The following is a 24307-nucleotide window of genomic DNA, read 5'->3' as shown; positions in this document are numbered from 1 at the left end:
ACTGTATTGATGTTTAGCAGGTCACCACCTTAGTTTAGTATGTCAGCATTCTAATTAATACCAAACACAAAGCACAGGTAAGACAAACTCCAGTTTTAACCTTATAAGAGTTAAGGAGTCACCAAAGTTATTACAATAAATTATTAAAAGAGCACAAATGATTCCATCAAGTATGATCATAATAGTTGTTGAGAGATTCCACTCAGAACAGCTACTGTCAGCCTCATGGTGGTGCTAGAGGTGAAGTCAGGATATCAACAAAATCAGTAGGTGTCATCTTGTGTGAACACGGATATCTGCACAAAGCTTCATGGCAAAATCAATGAATATTTTCAGAGATTTTTCCAAAATGACAATCCGACCAACTGTCAGACGGACTGACAGGACCATCCCTAGAGCCAAACCCCTCACATGGCTAAAAACAAAATGTCAATCAAATCAGTAATCACTGTCAATCAAGTCTCTATCAGCCAAAGATCTATCAAGTTAGATAAATTACAGCATGGCCAAGAGACAAAGTGAAACCTGTTACAAGCAAAGTCAGCCAAGGACTGTGGTGAAATGTTTTTTAGACAACTGCACTCTCAGAGTAAAAAGGGGTGACGTAATTGTGGAGAGATGATGTAATTGCCTATCAGCATGATTGCTCTTGTTTGGTAGACCCATTAATTAATTAAGTGCTTGTCTGCTCCGTTGCTATGAGTGCTTTGCAGTTAATGTGATGAAGACATCATTGGCCCTTGGGGAGATTAAGGTCCTTGACTGGTGAGATTTTATTTATTCACGGTTTAGGGTTCAATTAACTGTTGTCAACTAAAAACACTGCTTCTCTCCATATGATACGTCTGTGCAGCAGGACTGGACTTGGCCATGAGAACAGGAGTCTGTTTCATCCAGCATAGTGCAAATGCTTTGGAAGTGAATGTCTATCAGACGCTTGAGACTGCAATCCTACTTTATTCAATAATCTATGGCAGCATTAATGCATTCTTGTCACTGCTGCCAGTTTATCAGACACAACAGCCTGCACACGGAGAGTCTCTATGTCCAGACATTTACTCCATTTAATCGACGCGGCCATTAGTAATGCGGGACAACTCTGTGCTACATTAACCCTCCTTTTGTGTGCATACCGGAGGTGATGGGCTTACAAAAGGAAAGAATTAGGAGGGAGATGAATGAGCTGATTAGAACCATGTTCAGAGGTCACTGTTTGCAGCATGCAGGAGAGGAGCTGCTCACCTGGGGCAAGGTTCTGTGATTACGACATTTGTGAAGACTGATGAACTGTTGCGCCGATGTCTACAGCTTGTTTAACAAGCTGCCTTCCAGTGACAGAGTGAGGGAGGACTAGTGTTGCTAGACTTGTTCTAGGCAAACTCCCAGAATGCCAAGAACTCCTCTATGATCTTTGCCTGTAGCCGTTTTTTATATTATATTATCAATTAATTAGAAATTCCATTGTGTGACTGGTGTCAGTTCAGTGATCCCTGTTTTCTTGATGTAAGGGAGGAGATGTAGCCTGTACGTGACTGCCCCTACAGCCGTCCTGGTTCCCTGGGAGACTGGCATGGTCAGCAGCCCCCTCCCCCTCATCCTCCCTCATCCTCCCTCATCCTCTCATCGTTTCTCCCCTGTTTGTGAAGGAGGCGTGTGAGCAAGGAAGAGGCAGGGCACGTTAGTCCAGGCTGGGGGAGTGGAACTCAGACGGCAGGCAAAGCATACAAACACACACACTGACACGCACAGAGCACACACACACACACACACACACACACACACATGCTCAGTCAGCGTAAGTGACACAAGTGCTGGCTCCATTCAGCACTGAGTTGACTGACTCACTGCTATCTGTTAGCCGGTATGCCGCAGAGAAAGAGGAGTTTCACTTTTGGAGCCTATGGAGGGTAAGAATGAATATACTAATAATTTACAGACCAGCTAATCATCTTCACAGTTCACATGTGCGACTGTGAGTGAGTGTTTATCTGTCTCAGTCATCTGGTTTGATGACTGTGCAGATTCTGTGTGTCTGTATTCGCGCCTGCAGGTTTGTGGAATGCCATCATTTGTATCAAAACAGCTTTTGTTCCAATCGTCCTGCGTGTTATTCTTGTAGCTTTCTGTTGTAAAGTGGATCTGATGTGACTGCTGTTACTGCTTAATGATCAACCATTAAGATTCACATTTTGTACATTAATAGCGAGGTATCAGATGTAGAAGCATAAACAAGATAAGGTGACAAAAGTAGGTGAGGTCGAAGTTACAATAAAGTATGCACACGTTGTATTAATGTGCAGTCAAAAATGGCACCGTATAGTTTGTTCATTCATTTATTTGGTATGCGTTTGTGTATTCTGTGTGAGATTTGACATAGTATTTTATTGTTTATATTTTAGAAAAAGAAATATGTGCCGTGAAGTCAAGTGATGTCTTTGCACACATATGTCCCCTGTGTTTCTAAGTGGCCCACTTCAGACTTTACAGGATACTGAGCAGCAGACACACAGTCAGCAAAGTGTTTTTTTTAATGGTCGAATGGTGAACAGGTGCCCATGTGCAACTGCATGCCTGACAGCCTCATCTCGAAGACAAGTGTTGTGTGGGTGTATGTGTTGTGTGTGCATGTGTTAAAAGTAGTCTCGGAAAAATGTATTTACTTGATAACAAGCGGAGACTGTTACAGCTTGGCTGAGCTGTGCAGAATTTTTTATTTAGTAGTAACATCAATGTGTGTGGGCTTCTTGACCAGGTGACACTGGAAACACTAATACACATTATAGGCAGTCATTGTAGGAACTGCATGCAAAAGCAAGACTTTGTTGGCATTTCATTTTATGTGTTCCTAGCTTCCCAAAAAAATTCAAAGACATTCTCTGGAAAAACAAAATCAGCTTAATGATGTCCTTTGCAATTTATTGTTGTCTTTAGATTAACTTGAGCAGCCACTGAGTTCAAGTTGTCTTCAGGACAAATTCAGCTGTTCCTGTAAGAGTGCAAGCGTTGAATGACGCAACCTTGTATGTGATCACTTCCTTCACAATTTTGTGGGTGAATGTATGTCAACATGTTACCAGCTGTACCCAATAAGCTAGGAGTGGCTCTATTCAGTTTCAGGTACACATAGGATAACTAACTGCTAGTGTGACTCAACAGATGTAGACTGTTGGTATAAGCCAGCCATTTATGCTGCAGATTTCATGCAGCATTCTCCTCTCCTTTATCTATCCGTGTCTTTCTGTTTTCAAAATCCCATTTACTAAGTGAAACATCAACAACCCCAGAGCGGTAACCGGCACGCTAAAAACGGCATTTTCTGACAGTGATTTAGCTATTTCAATGAGAGTTCTTCTTCTGAACATGCAAATGTTCCACTGACGCAAAGACCCATGACACTATTGTGCAGGGACACCACCCCTGTATCCTGGGCTTAGTTCCGCCTAAGACGATTGCAGTTCGGTTAAAGAAATAATATGTGTGTTTTCCCTCTGTCACAGAATAATGGCATAGAGATAGGTCTGACTTTGCAAGAGTAGCACACTACAATACTAGCACAGGACTACATGGGAGACAACCCTGGATAATCCATTTGAAAAACTTTGAGAACGTTGTGTTTGCAGCACTTACACAGAGGTCTGTAGTTTAACCAGATGTCTATATTATAGATGTCTATACAGATAGTTTGTTAAGTCTTTCATATTGTACAGCATAAATCTCATCTTTATGTTGTTTATTGATGTTTTTCAGTGTGAAATGGATGTATTGTGGCCTGCTTTGGCTGCTGGAGTAAGCTACAACTGCTATTTCTACCAAATGTCAAATATCACATGGCGTTTTCCACCATCTTGCCTCAAGAGGTGGTAGTATGCCTGTTGTGGTTTGGCACACCACAATGACGTGAGGATGATGCTGTGCTAGAAAAGCTGTTTGGTGGAGCTACACAAACTGATTTTTTTGCTTCATTGGAAGTGTTTTTTTTTTTTTAGTTTTAAGGAAGTTTGATTAATACCCTGAATCTATTGAAACACTGTGCACAGCTGCTTCTCGGAGCTCTTTTACAAAACACACTCAGGACTGTGTAGAAAAACCTATGATAAAGTCTTACAACCTTTCTACAAAAATTAACAAAACATAACCAAAGCTGACAATTGTACTAGATTTGTCATTAGGCCTTGTTGGGCTTCTCAATAGACTTGTTTACTCCAATACATGACCCCTAATTATTTACCGATTAGTGCACTTTTAAGTGATTAATTCCAATTAACTACTCATGTAGCTTGGATAGTTTTCTAGCCAGATCAGCTGAACATACAAAGATGTGTAATTTGTCTACATTAAAGTGTACATTTCAATATTTATGGAAAATAAAGCTTTACAGTAACCTTATGTCATGAGGGATTCTAACTGAGCCACTGTGTTAGAAATCATTGTATGTAGTATATTTCAGCCCTGTTGTGGAACAGTTGCAACACCTGCTTTCCAATATGAAGCAGACAGTTAGCTTTTGTGTTTAACAGTGGCCTTGAATACCATTGTAGTTGGCATTTTGATAGGTCAGTGTGATTGCTTACATCAGCAGTTGATCTGTAATACACTCTGCCCCCTGCATCCCATTGGCATTCACTGAAGAGAACGCAGCCCCTTTGTTCTCTGCAGATTGGTCTTTCTTTGACACAGCACGCCTCAAATATTAACAGAACTGCCACTTAATTTGAGTCGTTATGTGTTAGTTTTTTTAATCTTTGTCTTTATTTAGGATATGACCCCTTTCTTTTTCGCTTACAGAGATATTAACCTTTCTATTGAATACCGTAATTGGGCTGCAGAAATGTTCTTAGTCAAGCTGGACGATGATGTTGCAACACTGAGCTTCCACATCCTTTATTAAGGATTGCTTTTACTTTGGGGACTTGTATTGCTTACTAGACTTAATTTTCCATTCATCATATGAAACATAATGCAGCCACATATTTCTGTTTGTCTCACAGTTTCTATATAACATCCCATATCATGAAATAAACACAGCCATGACCTGTAAAATGCATGCTCTCCCAGTAACCTCGGTGATGAAACCTTCAGGCAACCTAAACAATGATGCAGTATGTTGTAGTATGCCATAGAATGACTGCAAGAATGCTTGTCAGTCCTGTTCAAAGACTACCATATAGAAAGACTGAGCAGGCCTCATTCTCTTGTCAGCTGATTGGAAAATGTAATTTCTTCATGTAAACAAGACCACAGACTCCACACTGTTTCTCAGCATGAAATAGAGTATCTAATTCCCTATTCACACTTGTGTCTGTGTTCAAAAAAAGCAATCAAGTTCATCTCTTTGGTTGACCATGGTTCCATTTTTGTGGTTTGTGGCTCCAGCAAAAAGACACATAAGATCCTGTGTCATTTTTAAGAAATGAGAGTTTTACTTTGATGAAAACAATTGATGATTTCGCACCCAAAGCTGTTTGAAAATAATGTCTTTTTTCTCCGATCTAGTGTCTGAGGCATATTGTACCGAGTATTGTACTATGGACAGCAAGTAGACAAAACAGAGAGGGTCATTTTGTTTGACAAAAGCAAATGTTTGCATGATAAAAGATGATTCCATTGCAAGGTATAGCTACTTGAGAACAGGAGGCCATTCAAGTGCCTTTCCAAGGGCTCTTCAGTGCCAACGCAGTCAGTCCACCTTGCATATTTACTTTGCCATTCACATCCATATCTGCAGTGGCAATCCATCTGCCAGAAGAATGGGGAGCGAAGGGACAGGGTGAGCTGCAGGTAATTATCTAATGCTCACAGTGCTAACAATCTTTAACTTACTTTTGCTCTGATGGAAGTATAAAAACAAGAACATTTTTGTAAGTCCCCCATAAGTTCAAATTGTCCAAACAGCTGTGCTACTGCAGTCATGCCAGAGAGTTTAAGAGCACTATCACATCTTTTGATACTTCAGCTTCAACAAATGACAAAAAAGAGAGCAAATATGGTTAACCATGGCACAACAAATGATCAGGACATTGATAGTATATGCCTATCTGGAGATAATGCATTACTGAATAGTAGCATCTGCCTCTTTTCTTTCTGCATTTCCTCTCTTCAGGACGTGTTTTCCAGAAATGTCTGTATTTTGATGTCGCTCACAAAACTATGTCAACCATTCCTGTAGTGTCAGTGAGAGCGGTGGTTCACTCATGAAAGGCTTTTCATGTGAAACATCTGAATAGTTTGCTTTATTGTATCCATCAATCCATCCGCTATACACGCTTTATCCTGTTGAGGGTAACTGGGCGCTGGAGCCTCTCCCAGCTGAAATAGAGAGACAGACTGGGTCCACCCTGGACAATCCATCACAGGGCCGACACAGATAGACGGACAGCCAAGACTTCTCATTCTCTCACCTACAGTCATTTTAGAATCCCAATGCATGTCTCTGGATTGTTGGAGGAAGCCATTTCACCCACAGAAAACATGCAAACTCCACACAGCAAGTCTCCAGCTGACCAGCAGGTTCAAATCTAGGATCTTGTAGCATCACTGTGCCGCTGGATTTACTGAATGTTAATGTAGTAATGCCTCGCAGTTCTGATGGCTTCTCAAGTGAGAACAGATTTTAAGAGATGTTTGTAAATGAAAAGAACAACAAGAACTAAGAAGTGAATCTCCCAAAACTCCAAACTTCCACATTCGGACCTGCAAAACCTCTGAAATGTGAACTTCTGAAATTTTTTGAACAGTCCCCAGGGACACAGACACTGACCCAGTTAATTTGGCATGACTAATATGAATATGGATGACTATCAATGATATCTATCATACTACACCACACCACAACTTAATATAGTGTGATGGCATTACGGCGTTGACATAACACTGGTTTCATTGGGATTCACATGTAAACGCATAACGAGAACATTAAATTATTTTTAAATTGATGAATTGAAACTACATTTAGTTACATACAATCACAACCAACTTGCGAGGGGATCACACCCATCTGTCAACATACTTATGTTATAATGTAGTAATTATTAAATGAGTATTCAGTACTCATGGGTCAGACTACACATTTAACTTCATTTCAATCTCAGCTGCACCTCTTTAAAGTTTTGTGACTCACCTGCAAGGAGCAAAATTTTGTAGACAAGATCTCTCCGCAGACAGACATTTACACTCCTTCCAAAGACTCTAACTTGCCTCTGTGGTAGTTTCAACTACAGTAGTTCTCTCCAGGGCCTTGTTTTGCGATGATGACACACAAATAGACATATGTATGAAACAGATTTGAGCCATGCTATTGCAGCTGGTAACTAGCAACAACATTGTCACGTGTTTTGTTTATTTGGTGGCTTTAATAAATGTTGCAGTGCCCAGCAGTTAGCATAGCTGTGGTACCAGTGTGTGTGTTTTCATATACACTGTAATCTACTGTACTGTAGCTAAATGAGGACATTCAGCCTCTTTACGCACATTTAAGTGGGCTGAATGAGCCCATTGACACAGACTTTTTGAGCCCATGCGGGGCTCAGATACAGTATACAGTCTAGCTTGGTCACGTTCAGAATTGTTTGACAGCATTTGTTAATACTATCCTTTAGGTTATTTTGAAAGAAGCTGTTCACTATCACTGAAGGCCTTGTGTATCTGTTTGTGTATCTATTTTTGAATCCAGTTCCTGTCCTGAAGGAGACTGAATGACTAAGTGCAGAGTCAGATATGAGAATATTTGTGTACGTAGGTGTTAATATAAGAAAGACCTTATTCAGAATAAAATGAATAGGCTGACGTACTGTATTCATCTCTGCTTTTCCCTTTTTTGATGAACAAATGTTAGTCTGTTCCTTGGTTGGCACAACACTTTGGGCCAGACTGAAATATCACAGCAATTTCTCTTTGAACAGACTTTCATGGTCGTTATGAATCCTGCTGAATGTGGAAAGCCCCTGACTTTTTCTTTACCACCACATCAGCAAATTGGCATTTTGGGGGGATTTTAATGTAATGTGTTGATAAGGAAGGACGGATATGTAATTTGGTACACACATTCATGTCACCCTCAGAATGAATTGTATTTCCTTTCAAGTCAGGTTAGATTTTTCAGTTTGTCCAAATACCTGCAAAACTGCATGCATTCAGCCTTAGAAGTACTTTCCATTCAGTGCTTGAAATCAAATCTTAGTCTGCAAACAGGTAAACTAAGAACAAGGTGACCTATGCTACACATGTGAGTATTGTCATTTTCATCATGTTGACTGGTGTCAGACTTCTGCAATGAAGAGCCTCACAGAGCTGGTAGCATGGACTTGTTGAAACCTTTATTTCTGTAATAATGCTGTACAGATTGTTCTTCTAGCTTACAACTATGCTAGAGTGTGTACAAATTGAAATAAGGGCGTAGTCTTTGTTCAGGAGATGCCACATGAGATATCTGACCTTTTCACCTTTATTTTGGCTACAAAGCGTTAAGTCCAAACTGTCAAAGGACTTTAGTTGTTCTCAGCTCCTGCTGCGTGAAATGGGTGAAACACTGACCATGACTCCACCACAATTCATTGCAGCTGTAGGAAGATGAATCATTTCTGTGTCGAACTAGGTTCACTGGGATCATGTTCTTAGTTTCTTAGTTCTCATTAGTTTATTAACATCAATTAATACAAGTGACTCTTATCAAAACTTGTGTTAAAAGATACAAATTAACAGCACTGGCTTTCCAATTTGGCATTAAACCCAAAGTATATGGCTGAGAATAGAATATTAATGTCAGGAACAGTTGTAAGTGTTGTTTCAATGTCTCTGAAGAGTGAAATGCAGAAAGTCATTATTGAACTGATGGGACATTCAAGTAAGTTTTGAAGGGTGATGTGTTGGTCTCCATCTGGATTAGGCTAAGTTCATACTCCCTCTCATATTTCAGATATAGAATTAATACTGCAAGAACATGTTACTGCAGCAGATTTGTAGCTGAACAACAAACTTGTTTGCTTTAAGCTGGATTTCCTCCGGGCTGACTCCTCAGCCCTGCTGATGACCTACTTGCCATGAGCGGCGTTGCTGACTTGATATACCTCAGCTAATTTCTAAAGCGAGGAAAATGTTTAGAAGTTTAAAAGCAGGAAGAGGAGGCGGATATTACAAGCTGTAGTCAAAACCAGATTAAGTTGAATTAACTAATTGTCGAGTGTCACCACTGCTGACACAGTGTTGGCCTTAGGTTTTAGAGCCTTAAGCCTTCTTATCCTTAGCTGATGTTTGTTTCCATGGCAACTCATTTGGTGTTGATACCTAGCTGAGAGCAAAGAGAAATCGTGAAAAACCATTTGTGTATTTAGCTATGACCTGCTGAGCTGTAATTTTTGTCTGTGTTATGTTGCATTCCGAAATGCGCGCGTTCATCAAGTTTTTTTTGTTAAATAAAATCAGGAAACACTGTTTTCACTGTGAGACTTGAATGTGCAAATATGACTCATAGCTCACAAATGCATTAGCACTGGCAAATTTGTTATAGTCTACTTTTGACTACCCCAACCAGGACAGAATATTCTTTGTGTTGCTGTTAAGACTGTTGTCGACTTTTGTCAGCTCTTCTGCTGCTTCTTTTCTAGTGTGTTTGCCTGCTGAGCACAGTTTTGCTTTGCTTTATTAAGACAACGTCTCGTGGGATTAGTGAAGTTTGCTTTTGATCAGGAAAGTGCTATTTTAATAAATGTCCTGTGTGGTATGGATGTATTTTCTGTTTTTCTGACTTAATTTTTTAAAAAAAAGTAATAATATTGCATTTAGTATTGGACAAACAAATTGTGCACTTTTAAAAAATCTTTGCCGATCTCCAGGTAACTCACCTGAAATGCTGTACAACGTGTTTATATGAACTGTGGAGTGAAACGTGATGACAGGAACGAAGGCAAGCAGCTTTTTCAATAGCTTTTGTGTTCAGTCTTGTGCCTTATCTAAAAACAGCCTTATTTATGTCATCTGACAGCTTATATTCGTTTTCCCATAGCAAGATGCCATGCAAGTATAATATTAGTATGTGCATTCTCGTATATGTTTTTGCAGCTTAGCACAGCAAGAAAAGAAGTGTGCATCTTGATTTCATAATCATAACAAATCTTTATCCCTCCTCTGTCCCAGTATGTTGATAGCAGGTCTCAGATGCTGAGTATCATGTTCTGTTGTCCTGCTAAAGGGTACATTTTATTTCAAATTTCCTGTATTGGTTTTGGTATTCCAGTTTGGAGCCTTTATCCAATAATGTCGACACACCCTGGTTGATTTCATTTTATGGGAATTCCATGAAACCTGAGAATGGGTGAGCAGCACAGGATGAGGTTTAGAAAATGTTATTCTTAGTGATGCAGTATATATGAAAACAGCTTTCCCTTCCTCACATGCAGCTCCACTAGAGCAGAGCCGACAGCACGTAAGTATTTTGGCGCTCTCCCAAGGACCAGTATGCATTCCACTTAAGATGGAGCACTGATTTATCTGCACACCCGTGTCTTTTAGGCTCAGTGAAATCAACACTGGTGGTAGATGTGAGATAGAACAACACCACAAATTCCATCTGAACGTCATTATATGTCACATGGAGGCCTGGGGTTGAAAATGATGAGTGATCTTCTGCACTGAGGGGAATCAGGCGACAACCTACTGTAACAACACAAGTCTGTTGATTCGTGACTCCACAGTGCAATGAACAAACAAACCCCCCAGGGCCTATTTCCTCTCACTAACACAGTTTTCTCAGAAGGAGGAAGCTTTAGGCTTTCATTTATCTTTTTAGAATTTCTCACAGCAAAAGAAGAAGTACAAACTTTTTACTTTTGGTTCTAATGTTTGGGGATTTCTTGCCATCAATGAAACTTAAAGGCTTCTTCTTGTATGAATGAAAACAGAAGCTCCTTTTGAATTATGCACTTGAGTTCAGGATTTTTGGCTTTGCAGGGGCCTGACTCTTGGGATAACAATGTTTGTCCATCTGTTCCTTTTAATCCAGATTGAAATATCGCAACAACTGTTTGATGACAAATTTATGCAGATTTCATTGACCCCAGAGGACGAATGTCACTTTAGACATGCTCTGATATTTTCTCTAGCAGTAGTGGCAGGTTGACAGGTTTTACTTGCAATATAATATATATTAAATGCTACTGGATGAATGGCTGTGTGACTGGGTTCAGACTTTCCAACTACCACTATAATGTGGTCAACATTTCAATACTGTACCTGTTTGATATTTCATTACACACAGCTGCAGTTTGTAGCATGTTAACACAGTAAACTAACATAGTGAACATGGTCAAAGTGTGAAAAATTGTTTGCGTATAGCGTCAAAGAACAGCTACCACGGAACAGTCTTTTTTGTTTTCATATTTCGCATAAAACGAGAGTCATTTTTCTTCCCAAAATTGCTTGATCCTTCGGGTGTTGCTGTGTCATTCACACTGATCATGTCCACAGAAAGATGAGTAAGAGCTTCAAACTCTGGAGGCTCTACTGGGCGGCGCAGGGTGGGAGCAGAAAGAGACATAGCTTTAGCTTGAGGGATGAAGCCGGACATTCTTTCATAGGAGGCAGAGCCAACAGCAAGTAGGAAAAAAACAACATGAAATCAACCTTACAGCTTAAGTGCCATTTGTTTTATGTATTTTTTTGTACTCTTTGGTGGTGTATCATCTTGAGTATATCTGAGGGGTCAATGTATGACATTAGGCTTGCAGATGCAGAAGACATGAAACATACAAAACTTTCTCTTCCCTGATTGATCACTTCCAGAGCCAGGCCTTCAGGCATGAGTCACCAGTATCAAATATCCACATTGTGGTTGGCATTGGACTTAACTGCTACATCCCAAACGAAGTTGTGGTTTGTGTTTAAGAGTGGAATTCTTTTTTTTTTTTTAGGTACATGTAGAGTAAAAGCATTTGCACTTTTTGTGTGCAATGTTGTTAAAACCCTGAATTATTGAATGTACCTTAAATATCTTGATGAATAGATTTCTGCTTGATAAATACAGCATTTGTCATGAACTTCACCTGCCAGACTCGAAGCTTAGATTTCTTATGCACTCACACAGTGCCATCTACTGGCAGAAATAGGTCTCTACATTCTCATCTGAGGATCTCCCAATGCTGCGTCACCTTGTTATTGTTTTCAGTGATTACTGCCTAAATCTTTTCATCCCGAGTGTTTTTAAGGACAAATGATGACTGACAGTGAGTGGCGAGTCGGAAAGTATAGATTGAAACCAGGACAAGACTCGTGTTGTCTCAGGGAGCACCAGACTAGTAATCATCCTTTCATCCTTGGAAATGCTACTTCAACAGATGGCAGGAGTTATTTCAGGGTAACCCAGCTGCGTAACCAACCTCTCTGAGTTCAGTGGACTTTTTGTAAGTGGAAAGGGTTGTCCACTGTTGCTCTGTGCATTCCTAATGTATATTAGTCTAGGTAAACTCGCAGGCAGAAAAGAGCACAGAAACAGTCACTGAGTGTAGGATGTTATTCATATGTTACCATGTGCTTTTACGAACAGATAAGATTGGTAGCATTTAGCTGAGTTTAGGTTTTGCATCCCTTGTTGTTTTGCATTTAGATTTTGAGATGGTCTCTTGATAAGCTTTTTTTATGCTGAAGTCAAATGTAGTTTTAGGGCAGCTTAACATGAAGACATCCAGAGTGATGTGAAAGTAATATTAGCTTGTAGGTACATTTATTTATATATGAGTGTTTATAACAGCTGTATTTTATGTGTTTTTTTTCCAGAGTGGACAAGACATTTGCCAAGGCCAGAAGCATATGGTGAGTTTTCCCCTGTCTTTACTGAATTAAATTATGACAGAGCAGCAGCCTCAGAAAATAAGTAATGTATTAGAATTCATGAAGTTTGCGGCTCTCCAAAGTGAACCTCAATGTCACCGACTCAGACGAGCCTCGCAGGTTTTAAATGTGTGAATCATTCCAGCGAGTAGAGTGTAAGTAAGATGAATGAGCCTCTGAAAGGTAGAGCAGATGGGCAGCAGTGGGGAAACAGACACCCAGTCCACCCTGCCATCTCTGCAGTGCTGGCAAGGTTGGAGTGCTGCTGTGAGTGGCACATGGAGGCAGGCAGGGATCTGAACATGCACACCTCCTGCCACTGCAGATACATGACTCCGATTTTAAAAGCTTTAGGTGTGGTGGCACGAGTGTCTGGTCCTCAGCCCCCCTCTGCCTGAATGCAGCAGATTGAAACAGTGCTTCACCACAGTATCATCACTCCTTCCCTCTGGAATACAGGTACAGGAGGATCTCTCTTACCAGCAAGGCCTGCATTTATCAGCAGTGGCTTGTTTGCACAGGCTGCAGTCTGGCCGTCTGCTACAGACAGAATGCCTGCACCTCATTGTGAAGACGACAATGAACAGTGGAGCGAAATAAAAATGAAGACGAGGATCTAAAAGAGGACACAAAACATCACAGGATATAAAAGAATGGTGGGCATGAAGAGAAGACAGAAGGATAAAGAAGCTGACTGGGTGAAGTGACATGACAAAGAGAAAGTGTGATGTCTGCATTACATCAAAGAAGCAGGATCCGAGTTCAGCACAGTCCCACTTGGTCCTCTCAGACATATTCTTTTAGCAGTCATACTCTTCTTCAAAGCAGGGAAGAATTCAGCGTACAATACTGGATGAATCTGGTGGATTCTTTCCACTGAGTTAGGACTTGAATTATATTACATTCTCATAGCAGGACAGATCAATTACGAACAGCAAAACCTGAGGTGCCTGGAGAAAGAAACAGTGGAATTAGATATTTCATAGGCAGATTCTTTTCTTCACATCAGGTTTTTGCACATTGGACACAGTATGACAGGAAATTAGAACAGTGAGTTAAACCGTCTGCCAACAAAACTGCAACAGAGCAGCTCAACAAAATGCCTTGTTCACCTTTCAGAATCGGAAGACCAAGAAAATTTTGGTGAGTTTCTTATTCACCTGCCCTAGTATAGTCTCATCATAACTGCATGACTCACTAATTACATGCCAAAGAGGCTGCAATATATTGCATTTGTATATTTTTGCAGTATATAATAAGGACTTAGAAGACTGCATGTATAATTACTGATCGATGACACTTGTATGCGTTTTTTTTTTGTCAGAAATTGTTCAGTTTTTATCCTTCAGCTCTTAAAGTTGGTTAAATGTTAAATAACCATCTTCCAACTGGTTGTTGTATGTATGTCGTACACAACAAACACATGATCCTCAAGCCCTTGTTTCCGCGCTCTCTGGGGGAGGCCTGTAATTGGTTGTAATCCTGTCTTGCTAAGCTCCCTTGATGGGAGGAAATGGGAGAGGAGGGTTAGTGTGGATAATGGCAATACTGAGATGTTGTATAAGAGCCTTTCTCTTTTTCTCTCTTCTACACACATATGAACATACATCTCGACACAAAGTGCACTCTGCCTCTGTGTTCCTGGAGCTTGATGGATTATTGTAGCAGGCTGTCTGTTGTGTAACTCCCTGCCCATCCTTTAAACCAACTTGGCCAATGATCCTGTTGTCTTATCTGTGCTTCAGTTCACCTGACCTTCATGCAGGACAGGTCTGCACTTTAGAACTGCCCTCAGGTGCTACTTTTGCTGGCCAGGAAAAAAAAATCAGGTTAGATGTTAAAGGACAAAAAATAATCTTGTCTCTTGAAGAATCATTTTTTTCCTTTAAAATACATATCTCATATTAAGGCTTAAAACCTTCCTCAAAAATGTCTTTTCTTGTTTTTCAAGCTTCACCATGCAGAATGATGTTTTCACATTTATCAGCTGAAGGAGGAACCTCAATACTGTGATATGTGTTCACTTCAAGACTTGAATTGTGCATGTACATGAAGATTTTGTGACATCTTCTTTGGAAACTGACCACGGTCTGATATGCAACTTGCAGAAGTATAATTTGCAAACTTGAAACCTGAATTTTTGAGAAGTAGGTGTAGTTTCATAATTTTTTAACCAAGTAGTTTAACTTGTTTAGTGGGAAAACCATATCAGACTTAAGCTATTTTTCAAAGTAGGGTATTTGCATATGTTTTAGGACTTTCCTGGGAGGCATCGTTAGACTTAAGCAAAGCAGCAGAACACTGTGGAGTGTTTGTGTTGATTTTGGGAGCCCTGAACTCGCCCCCTGGTGGTAAAAAGTTGAGAACACATATAGTGTAGGTGCGGTGGCCATAACATTAATGAATACACTGGCAACTTTTAGAATCTTTAGAATATTGTCCTCATGTGGCAGTTTTGACAGGAATAAAGAGTGTTTTTTTTCTGTTCACATTGATTTCGCTGTTTAGCTGAATGGGTTTTGACATTTCAAGAAAGGGATTATTTTAATGCTGTTGAGTGACCTTGCTATTTATTCCAAATTGTGTGATGTGATTCCTTATTCTATTTTTATGATGCTCTCTAAATTCTAGGCCTCTTTCATCCTCGTGGCTTTGTTTCTGCCCATAAAGAGATGTCATTGTAAACACGCCTTTGTTTGTGTTCACTGATTTCCCATGAGATAGCCTCTGCACATGCGCTCACCGCTACACTATGAAGCTGGACTGGGTGTCAGTTTGCTTGTGCATGCTCATCTGTGCATGTCCGGCCCAGTTGTCTGGAATAGCGGACATAGTGGGAGAGCAAACTGTCAAACTGGATCAGAGCAGAATGTCTCTCCGTGAGTCTCCTGCTGTCTGACCAAATATAGCATTGAAGTGACAAGCTCGCCCCCGGTTCTACCCGTCTCAATAATCCAAGTCCTAACATGTTATCCCCCATCCAGAACCAGCACAAAAATGTAAAGCTCAGATGACAGCAGGCTGCTGAAGGTTGAGATGAGCACCAGGCAGCTGTGACAGGACTTTTACCTTCTACTTTATCTGATTCTTGGAGGTTTTCAGTAGCAAACTTGCTCTGCCAGGTTTTTTTTTTTTGTTTGTTTGTTTTCTTCTTTGCCTGCAGACATTTTGTTGCAGCCATAGCATCATCTGCTTCAGAAGACAGAGCTTCAGGTACTAGAGAGGCAGCCAAAGTCTTTATTCTTTCTATATGGGGATGTGTATATATTTAGTAAGGACTATCCCCTAGTGGAGCCTCTATACTGACACTTCCCATGAAGAGACACAAAAGAGCACAAAATGATTCCACAGTGACCTTCTGTTGTTGAAAAGGCACATCTGCATGACTGTGATTTCCCCAGTGGGCATGTTTCAAAGGAAATCTGCACACTGACATTGTGAGAGATAAGCAAGCTGGAAATAGGGACCTATCGGTAGAGTGAACATGCTTTATTCAAAAACACCTGCCATACCTGGATTTTTAATGCTCACTGAATATGGCCAGCTGTGAGGGGAGGTGTGGGGTCAAGAGAATCCATCGAAGTGTGTCCTCATGCATCAGATCCCACAGATAATGTATTATTTACAATTCTCAGCATGCAGAATTTTGTGTATTTTTCCATTTTTTCCCCATAAATGCAGTAGTGTAGCCTAAAATGTACTCACATCTTCATGTAAGAGCAGCTGATGTGTTCTAGTTTGTTGATAAGAAGTACTGATTAGGATTTCCATATCTCACTGTTTGTATAAAAGGGCTTTTAAAGGTTCAGTTCCCTGGGGAACAAAAAGCTTCCCAGACTTATCTACTTTTTGAATTTTGTTCAATATTTGCTTTGGTCTGATTGTGGCAGCGGTCATTTTTCTAGCTAAAGGACAAAAAGGGCAAGATGATTTTGCATTTTCCAATCCACATTTCATCAAAAAAATTCATATAGTTGTGTATTTTTTTTCTACACCTTACAGGGTTCTCAGATTAAGACACTTAAATAAAGCAGATTCGGAAGATGGTTTATATTCTGTTACATATTACATACATTTATGTAGCTAAATTTCTGACAGAATGAATATTTTTTTACTGGAAATAACATCCTTTCAACTGGAAATATTGACTCAAATCACAGGAACATACACACAAGACAAGTAACTGATGCAAGCACTGCTCAGAGAAATGACTTACACCAGGGACAATCATCCTGCCGTTTGTTAGAGTGCTTCAGGTCAGTGTAAGGGGGTTTGGAAGGATGGCCTTGAGAATAGTGCAATCCCAGGGTCTATCTGTGCTGTAATTCATTGTACAGGCGTCTCCTATCTCTCTGGCTGCGGGAGGACTGATAGTTAGGGAGCAGGTGGTGTGGAAAAATATAAGAGGGAGGCCATCTTCTAATATGTGAGCCTCTGTGTCATCAGTGTAATATATGATGACACGAGGAAGAATATCACTGAAGTCAATTTTCACACACATGATAAACAGTGTATTGGCCAAATGACTTGTGCACGGGGATTATTAACAGTGTTTGTAAATTAAGTGAATTTAAGCCTGTAACGTCAACAGGCAGCTGTCCTCAAGGGAGAACCTCTAAAAGCCCAGTGCACAGTGCTGACTTTGATCCAAATATGCACATTTCTCAAGTGAATATAGTGGAGCATGTGGCAGTTAAAGAGCCAGATATTTCCCTCAAGGTTTTGACTGAAAGTAATTGTAAGAACAAAAACAATAACCACTCTACAAAGGATAAAACGACAAGCATACTAACATAATGAAAACATGTGAAGAAGGAAGTAAAATATACAAAAACATAATAATAATTACAACAAAACCAGTTAAATTGAAGGCATTATGATAAAAGATTTTCAGTAATTATTTAAAATGAGAGATTGATGTTGCCAATCTGAGATCCTCTGGGAGAGAGTTTCAGAGCTTGAGGGCGTAAACAGCAAATACCTGATCATCTCTAGTGACAAGGTCAGATTCAGGATCGTTGAGGAGGTTCCTGCCAGAGGATCCCAAACAACGATGAGGCTCATAAGGACTCGGGAGAACACAAGTGTCAGTCTTTAAAAACAGGCACACCCTGAGTTATGGTTAACTTTAATCCTAAATACAATCTAAACAGGGGACTTGTATAAAAATTCATCCCTTGTACAATTGTCATGGACACGGAAATTAGGTGTAGAGACCAAAACCATTTTTTAACCAGGCTGTAAACATGTTAATTTCTGCTGTAAAGTTGGATGTTTTTACATAGGAGTTTGTGGGGATTGATGTGCTCTTAGAACCAGCCTCAAGCGGCCATTCAAGGAACTGCCATTTTTGGTGCTTTAGCATTGGCTTACATTTTCAGCCCCAGAGGTTGCCGCTTGCTATAATTAGCAGAGGGAATATTTACTGTTTACTCTGTGTGTAACTAGGCCACTTAAGCACAAGAGAATCTACTGTGAGAGAAAGAGTCGTAATTATTTAACTTGAACATGCTTACCTTTCATATCTGCTTCATAGCACCCCTCAACTCCCAATACAACCTCATTACCCAGTTAAAATGCTGCCTAATTATCAAACAACTAACAATCACAGTCACAGCAGGCTTCAGGCGTACTGCAGAGAACGGGGGTGTAAAGTTTCCTCAAAAGTTCGGAAGCGGTTGGCACTCCTACTTTGCATTGCAAACAAACTATGGGCTTGATTAAACATAGACAATTTGTTTAAAAGTGGCGGGAGGTGGGTTTTACCTCATCTGGCAACAGCAGGCAAACCTTCCAACATTTTGCTTCAGAAACAATGAGAATCTCTGATAGAATTGAGCCTTTATTCATATTTTATAATACTGATTACTTTCTCCCAGAATCTTTACATAACCTTGTCAGTTAATGCAGCTGATGAAGTAAAAAGGTTTACTGCGATTTACCACTTAACATTTTCAGGGTGAAAAGAGAATGGCACAGGCTTCCTCATACAGCTTACAGATCTTTTTATGTATTACGTATTTATTATTTATCGCTATGTGGAAAGCAAGGACAGTAAACTGCTGGAGTGATGCATTCATGCACAATCATTAGATAGCGTGTGAGTCGATGCTGCTTTGTAGCTGCCTCTTGCAGTTCAGTGCTGATTGCCCCCTTTCAGTTCTGCCCCCTGAGGTCGACCACCACTAATTAAATCTCAACCTGTGGGAGACTCTCCCTGGGTATGCATAAATAACCATTCATTTATATTTCAGGACAAAAGCCATGTTGCCTGCTGCAGACCTCTGACAAGTTACTGGGGTATAATGTGTCTGTGACTGGAGTCCTGAACCTTTAGCTGCCCTTGGTGGTCACTGACATCATACAAATTACCTTTTTAGTCACTTGCTGGGTGTTGTTAAGCAATAGAAGTTTCATCAGGAAGAGCTTTTATTTTCTTTTGTATAAATTCAATATATTTATGAAACCGGAAGAATGAACACTCACTGCTGACTCTTTTGGCTTGCCCTGCCATCCAGCTCGCTTCTGATTATTTGGGGTTGAGCCTCAAAGGATGTTAGATTATTAGCCAACCCTCCTTGGTTGAGAAATAGCTGCCCAAAAGCTGAAAGTGAGAAAGGAAGATTGAGAGAGGAGAGGGAAGATGAGGAAATTTCAGGACAGTGGCGGTTCTCAGAGGATATGGTTGTGGGGGCAGGAGAGGGGAGTGACCACAGGCCATTTCACCACGCTAATGGGATGGGAATCCCTGGCAGCAGGGCGAGGAATGGGATTTACTCTGGCCTTCTGCAGAGGACACTGGAGCAGCGAGAGGGCTATCAATTTAAAATCAACTATCTTTGTCCACAGGAGATAAAAATAAAGCCCTGTGTGGCTCAGAATCTTTTCTTATTCAGCTATTATTTATTATTTGGTGAGTGTTCAGACTGAGGTCCCACGCTGTCATTCTAAATGCATATGACTGATCTGATGGGAACCAGCTGCAAAGATCTGCATTAAAATACCCCTTGGTGCTAATCAGATTCAGGACATTTAGGCGATATCTGCTCTTATGGGATAATGGGTTTTTATCTATAAGCACTCCTGACTCACATTCAACATTTTTGTTTTTTTAAACCCACACCTCCTGGCCCTGAGCTCTTTAGAAAAGAAACTGAACTACATTTAGCTTTTTTGCTGAGGGCTTTAAAAGACAAACAGGGAGAGATTATTGTCCCACTACAGTAGGTCATCTCCACAAATTACTGGTAATCTGGATGATTTAAAATTTGTTTCAGTGTTGTAATACAGTTGTTATTTTTTCTTTAATCAGTAAGCTTTGGACAGTGAGAGGATTACTTGTTTTTATCACAATACAGAGCTCTTAATGGTACACAGTATGAGGACTGCTGTAATCCCTTGTTATCTCTTCATATCTGACACATACAAACCACACATCACACACACACACACACACACACACACACACACACACACACACACACACACACACACACACACACACAGACTCACTACTTGCAGGTGTAGCACACTTTGAGAAGCCGTCTAAGGAAAGAAATGAGGAGTCGACTCTCACTGCTTAAGACTCTTACTGAGTAGGGATTTAGCAGGAAAAGGCACTATTGGTGACATTAGCCAGGGGTCTGCTGGGATCTGTGGATTTCAGCTTAGTGGAGAAAACACACATGTTCACTGGGGACAGAATGAGACTCATTACAGTAATTAAAAACCTTTACGCACATGCTTTTTCATCTCACACAATGAGCATTAGGGAGGCTTCAATGTGTGTTCACCTTCGGGAGCTTAATGTTGTTCATAATCACCTTGTTGAAGTCATGTCAAAATGAACATGAACGTATGAATGTGGCTGGGTTTTTTATGTTGTTTTTTTTTTCAATCGTGGCTGATGTTGGTTGCCACAGCAACAGCCCTAGCGGGCTCGTGAGGCAGCGTGGGGATTGGAGGCAACCCCCTTTACCTTAACAATCACTGCTTTCTGTGTCTGAGCGGCAGACTTCAGTAGTTCCCCAAATGATTGAACGGGGGGGAGGGTCTGCTGCTTTGAAGGGGATAAGGGTGATGGTAGTGGTCGGGGGTGGGTGGGTGCTGTGGAGTAGAGTTTCGGACGAGTACTGCACTGTGTGTTTGAGAGCTGTAGTGCAGACAAAGAGGGTGAAGATGGAGGATGTGACATCCAAAGAGTGCATGTATGTAAGAGAGGGAGAGACTGAGTGGGAGGAGGGTGAGTGAGGGAGGAGAATCAGCGGTGAGAGGATGCTCACTGAGAGTGTGTGACGGTCTAAAGAGCTGAGAGTGAGGCCAGCAGGTGAACCACTGATGAGAAGCAGCAAGTGAGCTGACTGGAGCTCTAGAGAGAGGAGGAAAAAAAAAACACCGAGAGAGAAAGGAGAGAGAGGGCGGGAGAGGGAGGGAGAGTGAGTGAGAAGCTTAACAAGAGGAGAAGCGTAGACAGTGAGTCATCTGCCCGAGTGCTGGTCGCTGTCCGGACTTCCCAGGGAGCGCCCAGCCTGCAGCTGCTGCCACACTGTGAGTAAGTTTGCTGCTGTGCTCCATTCAGGACATCAGAGCGTCCAGATGACTCGCTCCGTCTTCACACGACTCATTTCTGTGGTGCATTGCTAAGCAGCTGGGGTGTGTTATGTAATTTGTTGTGGTGTTTGGACGAAGCCGTGGCTTTGTGCTGCAAACTGATCCGCGGGAAGGCTTACGTGGTGAGGCTGCACAGAACGAGGCAGGTGTGTGTGGGGACGGCAGTGTGTTATGTGAGCTCAGCCACATGCTTGTGAAGAAGAAAGAGTTTGTAATGGAGCAGGCAGGACAGTTGTTTGTCACTTTGCTCTGATGCAGGCTTTGAGGCTACTTGTCAGCTTTTTTTGGAGTGGGATTTAAGATCTTGCCAGCAATTTATGTCAGGCTTTCTTTATTTTTGTAGCATATTTTGTATGAACGTTGAACCATCTTTAGCTCTAATTTTTAAAAGCAATTTTCTGTTATTTTACAATTTTCCCGTTTTGTTAAATTAGATTATAACTAGTAAAACCACGGGAAATTTTACATGTAAATCTATAAAAAAACACCGCAAAACTGTAAACAATGTTAAAATCAAAAATCACATTTTTAATTGTAATTTTTCCTTTTACAACTTTTAACCTTAAAATTACCATAAAATAGAATAATTTAATATATATTTGCCATTATTTGGAAGAAAAAATATGTATATTAAGAACACAAAAACTTATTTTATTGATTTTCCCTGTTTTGTTAAGTTATGAAAATCTCATAAAATTCTAGAAAACATTTATAATTTCCATGTTGACTGTCAAAAAAACAGGGCAAAATTGTACATAATGTCAACAGCAAAAAAAATAAATGGAAAGGAAAAAAGTTTTAAAAAATACATTGATTTGTATTTGAATGGGCTAAAAATACAATTTTTACAGTTTTTACAGTTTTTGAAAGCATTTTTTGGCACCCTTCCTGGAGGTTTTTCACAGTTTTTTTCTGCAGAATTCTTTTTTACAGTGTTGTTATACTGTGTGCACAATGCATGTTGAAAAAAAAATCTATCTTTAAACAGACTGTTACAGATGAAAGCATTTTCTTTCACAAAACATTTGTGCGTGTCTGTCCTACATCCACCTTTTGAGATTCAGTTGTAATTAATAGTTGAGGGAAGCTGATGCCCTATCGTGTCTTTCTGTCCCTTGGGAGAGCTGCTGCTGGAGCTCCTCGCCGTGTTCATGTTTGTTAAGAAGAGACTCTTGTTCATAATTGCTCCCATTTCATTTGGATGCTGCAGGTCTTTCCCTGATTGAAGATTCACTCGTTGTGTAATAGCAGGGAGGCAGCGCTGTATGTTAATGCTTCATGCTCTGTTTTCTTCACCTAAATTTGAATCTGAGTGAAGTGAGTGATTCACACCCAGTGAATGTGAAACAGATTTACATCTCAGCCACTGTCCCTCTCAAGCAGCTGTTTGTCTTATCTACAGCCTCGACATCAGACCAACAGCTCCATACATTCACCCATATAACTAATTACTGTGTCAGCACAGACAGCACCATTATCTGCTTGAGAAATGATTAATTTTTGAGTTCAAGAGTTTCCCATTTTATCTTGTGGAGTTATTGAATGCTTTGAATAATATTGCTCGTGCACATGTAGATGTGTGATGCCTATTCCATTGTAGCCTCCTTTTGTCATTATAGACAGCAATATACATTTTTCACTTTGTATTATTGCTGCTACATCATCATTTCAGGTCTCTTTTCATAGTAATCAGTCACCTTACGTATCTGAAATAGACTGAGCTGATTACACTAATTGAAAGGCTGCTGTGCAAACTGACCAGTTGTCAGTGTCAATACAGCACCACAGTCAGCGGGAGTATTGATCAGTGATCCTGTGGGAATAAAGCCTTCTTGGTAGAGGTATTGAGTTTAGAGCAAATGATACGTGACAGTAGTATTGCTCAGGTTTGCGTTTGAAATGTGTCTTTCTCCAGGACTGAATGAGAGAAATGCTCTGTTGGAATAAATGTGAAACTATTGGTGTTGTCCCTCGATGCCAGAAATGTTTGTGACTAGCAGCTTATGTAATAAAAGAAAGGAAAAACCTGCACAGAGAAATATGAAATCATTGAGAAATTAGTGTTTATTTTAGCATGAACAGCAAGGAAATAAGGTTGTTTGTGTCAGATATACACTGTAAAAAAATGCTGGAAAGAAAAAAACATGTTATAAAACATTGGAAAATTGTGAAAATAGCAAATATCTGTACAATAATTCTATTTTTAGCTGATTTAAATGTAGTTAAACAGTGTGAAAATACAGTTTTTTGATGTGGACATTATGTAAAGTTTTGACCTTATATACAGTCAACATGTAAATTACTTAACTAGATATTTTCAGTAATTTAACAAAACAGGGAATATTTTTGTATTTCTCAGTAAAACTAGATTTCTTTTGAATAACAGCAAATATCTGTAAAATAATATTTTTTGTTGATTTAAATGCAGTAAAATTTGTGTAATTTTACTGGGAAAAATACAGATTTTTATTGCAGTTATTTAAAATTTCGGCCTATTTTTTTTAAGGTTAGCAAGTAAATTATTACTTTTTTCCGCTATTTTACCAATTGTTCTCTGTAATATAACAAAACAAGGAAGATCTGGAAGGAAACTAAAGTAACTAATGAATAAATCTCTTTACTAGAACACTGATGAAAAGACAAAACAGAAGATGATTCATAGTTTGAAAATAAAAGATAACTACAGTTACTGATTGATTCAATAGACGTTTTCATCTAAATTTAAGCTTGCATTATGTGGCTTTCAGTATATGATCAATCATAGGTTGTATTTTGTGTCTAAAGCTACGCTGTGCTTCATTTAAAGAAACATCGGTAACACATGGGATCATTAAGCTAAATTTATAATGGTGGCTTTTGGCAATCGCAGTGACATGACATG

At 40.0% G+C, this 24307-nt stretch overlaps 1 protein-coding gene across 14 annotated transcripts in view; it reads left to right on the top strand.

Moving 5' to 3' along the window:
- Window positions 1-1751: 1751 nt before the first annotated feature.
- LOC111588333 (rap1 GTPase-activating protein 1-like) overlaps window positions 1752-24307 on the top strand; it is a 45825-nt gene continuing 23269 nt past the window's right edge. For 3 of the 14 annotated variants that reach the window (XM_023298662.3, XM_023298667.3, XM_023298665.3), the window contains exons 1-2: window positions 1756-1907; window positions 12763-12798. In XM_023298662.3, coding sequence (XP_023154430.2) covers window positions 1864-1907; window positions 12763-12798 — 80 coding nt within the window. In that variant the 5' untranslated portion in view covers window positions 1756-1863. Of the gene's footprint in view, window positions 1908-12762; window positions 12799-13293; window positions 13960-21211; window positions 21368-21456; window positions 21573-24307 lie in introns of those variants that run through there. The other 11 variants (XM_023298664.3, XM_023298658.3, XM_023298668.3 and 8 more) reach the window with 9 other exon arrangements.

This window comes from Amphiprion ocellaris, chromosome 8 (assembly GCF_022539595.1).
Source record: "Amphiprion ocellaris isolate individual 3 ecotype Okinawa chromosome 8, ASM2253959v1, whole genome shotgun sequence".
NCBI classification, from domain to species: Eukaryota; Metazoa; Chordata; class Actinopteri; family Pomacentridae; genus Amphiprion; species Amphiprion ocellaris.
This window is presented reverse-complemented; position numbering and strand designations above follow the sequence as displayed.